General features: G+C 48.7%; 2 protein-coding genes across 2 annotated transcripts; one reads left to right on the top strand and one right to left on the bottom strand.

Moving 5' to 3' along the window:
* Positions 1–1224, bottom strand: LAJ45_02744 (uncharacterized protein; the record flags this gene model as incomplete). Its single annotated transcript, XM_046112335.1, has 3 exons — positions 1–117; positions 179–1096; positions 1168–1224. The coding sequence occupies 3 exons, from the start codon at positions 1222–1224 to the stop codon at positions 1–3; spliced, it is 1092 nt and encodes a 363-aa protein (XP_045974461.1).
* Positions 1225–2271: 1047 nt separating this feature from the next.
* LAJ45_02743 (uncharacterized protein) lies at positions 2272–2840 on the top strand (the record flags this gene model as incomplete). The annotated part of the gene is made up of 4 exons (XM_046112334.1): positions 2272–2300; positions 2367–2371; positions 2481–2599; positions 2661–2840. The coding sequence occupies 4 exons, from the start codon at positions 2272–2274 to the stop codon at positions 2838–2840; spliced, it is 333 nt and encodes a 110-aa protein (XP_045974460.1).
* Positions 2841–5203: the final 2363 nt, after the last annotated feature.

The raw sequence follows: 5203 nt of genomic DNA, 5'->3' as shown, positions 1-5203 counted from the left end.
TTACTGGCTGGTGCCAGGGTTTCCCATTGAGTGGGATGGTTTTTGGTCGGTATCAACCCGACCTCCCGTGATGCTTGGTAGTCTTCGTCGGCGAGCATTGATGAACCAGTTTGATACCTGATGAATCCGAGTCAGTTAACTATGATCATGAAAGCTGAGGGTAATAATTGACACATACCTGGTTTATGTTCAAGCCGGTCTGAGCCATCAACATCTGTTTCTCGTCTTCGGTTGGGTATGGGTGGTGTAAATGGTCATTCAACCAGCCCCGAAGCAAATCGGTGACATGCTTAGGCAAGTTTCCTCTTCTTCGCTTTCCAGGTCTGCCATGATCAAAATGATCCATGGTCATATCTACAGAATGTCCACCAGTAGAAAACGGTGATCGGTTATCCATCATCATTGGTTGTGTAGATGAGTAGCCTGGGTTCCGTGGTGGCTGAGAATACGTGGGGTGTGAATAGTATGGAGAATATAACTGGCCTGGAGAAGAGCTCTGGTATGGGGGTGTACTAGACGTAGAGTATCGGTGATACTCCTGGGGGGATTGATATCGCATCTCACTGTCTACGGGTGATGTGTAGGATTGTTGGTTACTCTGTGGGAGCTGTTGTGTATGCGCAAACAATGATGGCAATGTTACGGGTAGCTGCGGCCTCTCTAACGGGTCTACATCGAAAGATGACCCACGTGATGATGTTAACGATGCAACGGGGGGCAAGAATGGGCTCGCTCTATTATCGTTTGCGTAGTTTGACGAGGTTGACGAGACCATGCTGATTCGTCTCTGGTCTCCGGAGGACGAGGTATAACTTGGTCCATCGTAACGAGAATCGGTGATAGGATCACTCGAAACTGTCCGACCTGTCAGAGGCATGTTGGGTATTGAACATGTTGTTGAAGCCGCCCTGCGATGATGGAAGCTCGGTGATGATAGAGCAGGCATACTTGAGGAATCCGACACAGCGCTGGAAGGGCTTTGAGAAACCCTTCTGTGTACTGAAAACGTAGGAGAACCCCGTTCAACCATCCTCCGTGGCATAGCATTTGAGGCATGTCTTTCTCGTGAAGGGTGTGAATGGAACTCTGGAATAGCCTTATCCCGCCAGAAGGTATGTTAGAGAATGTCATGATGACGAGCCCCCATATAATGAAGAAAGTATTTACCTGATGCAAAGGTGGGAGGGACTGGTCAGTGCCGTGGAAAGTAGATGAAGGACCCATTGTCATAGTGCTTGCCATTTCACTTCTGTGACCTCGATCGAGTGGGGATGTGTTCATATGGGGAATCCAAAGATGTAGGTATCGTTTTCAAGGCTATAGGAAGATTCGAAGACGTGGATATTTAACAGATTTTATCTGCTGTGGTTCTATTATTGTCCCTAACCAACAACCACAGTTAGTCAAACACTGAATGTGATGCCCACAGCGCGATAACTGTCGATGTAGTCCTGGATCCCCCTGTCAAAGAAAACGAGCTAGCCCCACAGCCCGAGGTGAACCGTGGAGCTCATCAACAGCAATACATGGGGAATTACAGTCAAAACAGGAAAATGCACAAAACCCCAGTACACACGACAGGATATATGGTGTTCAGACGAGTAAGGCTACCCTTGAGAAGCTATCGTTGCGAGACGGAAGGCGGGGCACAAGAAACAATCGGACAGAACACCTGCAGTGGTGAAACAATCCGTAACAAGGGGGCAGAACTCAAGACTTCCAGAAAGATGGGATCGGAATATTTATAACGCAAAAGGATATACGAAATGAAAAGGATTGGCACCCACCTTGGAAGAAATTTATGTGGGGATCAAGATATGGTAGGGGGGGGGGGGCAGGTGCTTTATATTCGGGGACAAAACAAAGGAAGCACCGATGAGTGTTTAAAAAAAGCCGGCTGTCAGGCGTGGACGAATCGACGCAATGGCTTTGACTTAAGCCTTATAGAGACTAAGGATTAAATCTCTGGGGGTAGGAAGGAAGGGGGGGTGTGAGGAAAGGGAAGACAGGATCTTGTTCACTTTGGGAATATATGGTGTTCGCTTGAGATGGAATGTCGGAAATTTCCCGATTGATTGCGATACCGAGAGTTTGGCAGATGGCGACAATGCAGTCAGTCAGTCAGTACCCCCTCAGCTGGATGAAGTTCTGACACGAAAGGTGAATTGTGATGCCCCAAGCACACACACACGCACACACGCACACACGCAGCAACACACAACAGCAACAGGAAGTGGCAGCAGCAACCAGCAGAAGCAGAAGCAGGCAGCGATGGTGACAGAGAACGGTTCACGGACAGGGTATGTACCGTCTGTACCTGATAGGGTAAAGAGAAAGTAAGCAAGTAACAAGCAGAAGCAAGTCAGCACAGGTTCAAGGCAATCAAGAACGATTAAAATTGTAACGTTGAGAGACGACCTCACTTGCTTGCTTGCGTGCTTAAAGAACGCCCTAGGGCCAACAGAAATGTGTCTGTGAAGAGCAGGAGGGGAAAGCGTGGGAGGAAAAGAAACAAAAGAGGGCTGGGGAGAAAGAAGAGCAAACACAGAAGACCACTGTCGGAGCAGGACGGCGTCATGTCGCGCAGAACAGCTGTAGAGTATGTACCGCTATCCCCTCGATGTCCAACCACCACCGAGCATTTACATCCAGAGTTCCAGCCGCCAGACGCCTTGCGTGGAGCCGATGTCGATCGCCACACGCACCTGGGCCTGTCAAGTTTATCGCTTGTCTTGTCTCGGGCTACTCGGCGGAATACCACCCAGAGGGAGACCCCAGGAGGTCTGTGTATATGTAAGGAGGGGTGCCTGCTTCTCGCCGTCTGTCAGTCGAGCTGCTGACGCACAGCTGGGACGCTCGATCTTACAGGCAAGTTGGTTAGTGAATCCTATAATGAATTGGCTACTAGTTTGTACATAAAATCGAAATAAAGTACGGAACGACCAGACTCGAATACCCCAGCAAGCAAGACCCTGACCATACATCCAGACGGATCACAGAAAATAATAAACCAGGGATGAGGGGCAGGATGAATGGCATGGACGAATGGATGAAAGATGGACGGATGGCTGGCTAGCTGGATTGACAAGGCCTTTGGGGAGTATGCGCAGATGCGCGGCAGGTTTCTTCATCCTATCCTGGTTCCAAAAGGAACAAACCTCCCTCCACTTTCCATTCTTCTTATTCTTCTACTATTCTTCTTCTCCTCCCCCTTCCTCTTCACCTCGGTCTGGCCACAGTTTCCTGGCTGTCCAAATAACAAGCGGCCTACAGCCCACACCTGAAACCGTACTGGACTGGTTACTGGATTTACCAGGCACTTTGAGGCTTGATCGATCGGCTCTCAAATGATGCCTCCATGATTGCCGGATATGATCGTCGAACCCAGGACGGGCATGGCAAAAAAGGAGAATGATCACCCCCCCCCCCCGGGGGGCCATCTGGGACAGGGCCGGAAAGAAAACAAACCAGGGTCAAATTAAGTAGAATAAGGAAAAAAGTAACTTGACAGCTGCTGTGGACAAGGGAACCCTATGTACGTTGCGGTTTGAGGCGGAGACTGGCGTATGTCGCTGTTCCTTACCTTACCTCCCTAGCGCAAATTCCTTCTGGCGTTATCAATAGCTTCGAAATTTCCCACCAATTTTTTTCAAGAATGGGGAATTTAGGCATGTAGAGTATGCCACCACCACCACCATAACCATGAGTTCACAACCACCACCCGGGCCTTTGTCCTGCTTTCGGTACCAATTCTCAGTCAATGATCGCTGACAGTTACTCTCTCTGGAAAAAGAAAATAAGGTCTAGGCTCCCTTGCTCACTCATAATGGCGCGCAGTGCAGATAGCACGTCATTGAGAAATTGTCCTTTAAGGCTTTGCATGGTAAACATGTGGGAAAGTAACACCATCACAACCACCACCACCACCAAATGTGAATCAAAAAGATGCTGAACTCACTGAGATCTGACACCGACAGCGACTGACAAAAAATGAGAAACTAGCTGGCTTATTTGACTATCATGCACATAACCGGGCAGCAGGGGCCAGATGATGCCAGCTGAGAAGGGGGTAGCGAACCGAGAGAATTCCGACAGGGATGGAGGAGCGGGACAAGGGTGTGTTGACATGGTTGGCACTGGCAATTGTCTACCACTTGCAAGGGGGACCCCACCTATTCCTAGTACCGAGAACGCGATACGAACAAGATCTCTTTTTTCAACTACACCACACCGGATCTGGAAACGGGGAAGAAAAAAGAAAAGTTAACATATTTGAAGTGCAGAAACTCCCTGAACAGAAAAAAAAGGTTACCACGCACGGCAAATCTGTGCTGGACACCGAAGAGATTTCACCAAGGGGGAGTATCAACACCCATCCTTGTCTCTGTGTCAGCCATGAGTCTCATGGTTAAACTGCAGTAGGAGCGACGGGAGGAGACGAACCTCATTCAAAATTCTGGTTAGGTGCACGAACTATCACTTGACTCCAAGTAAAGATTTGCCCCCCCCCCCCCCTTCCACCCCCTAAGTATGTACCTCCCCCCAGATCATTATCACGGACTGCTGTTATCCGCCCTTGACGTTGACCCAAGCCTGCTGCTCTTTCATTATAAATCATTATCAAATTGAGCTAATAATATCTTGTAAAGTTTGCCGCTTCATATCAATCTCCCCTATAAAACCAACAAAGTAATAACGAAATCCGACGCTAAATACTAAAAGATGACCTCGGCAAGTCACCTTGGTTAAACATTCTAAGTAACCTGCCACCAACCAGGTATCCTGTGTGTTGTCAGCTGCCAAAATTTGAAGTGATTATAAGACAACTACGAGTTATATTCACTAAAAAGGACAAAGGCGCCTGCGTGCCTGAGAGACGCGCATGGTAGTAGAGCCATCGGCGGATACTCTGGGGAACATACACTATGGGGAACGTCGGTTTGAGACGACTATTTAGCTTGGCATTTCATTTACCCCATTGTGGATTTCTCGCGAATGCTTCTCGCGAATGCTTCCCGTAAAGCAGAACGTTTCTAATGATTATGAGACAAGCTCAAAACGGTATTGCTATGGTGTAGCCCCGGACAAAAGAGGACACCCGCGTTAATGTCCTGGATCCTTGATAGTCCAGAACAAAAGTCCGGAGTAGTAGCCGCGCCATCCTCTGACCCACGGTCTCCAATGTGATGGACAGCGGGAGCAT

This window comes from Morchella importuna (genome assembly GCF_003444635.1).
Source record: "Morchella importuna strain M04M26 chromosome Unknown Morimp01GS005, whole genome shotgun sequence".
In the NCBI taxonomy this organism is placed as follows: domain Eukaryota; kingdom Fungi; phylum Ascomycota; class Pezizomycetes; order Pezizales; family Morchellaceae; genus Morchella; species Morchella importuna.
This window is presented reverse-complemented; position numbering and strand designations above follow the sequence as displayed.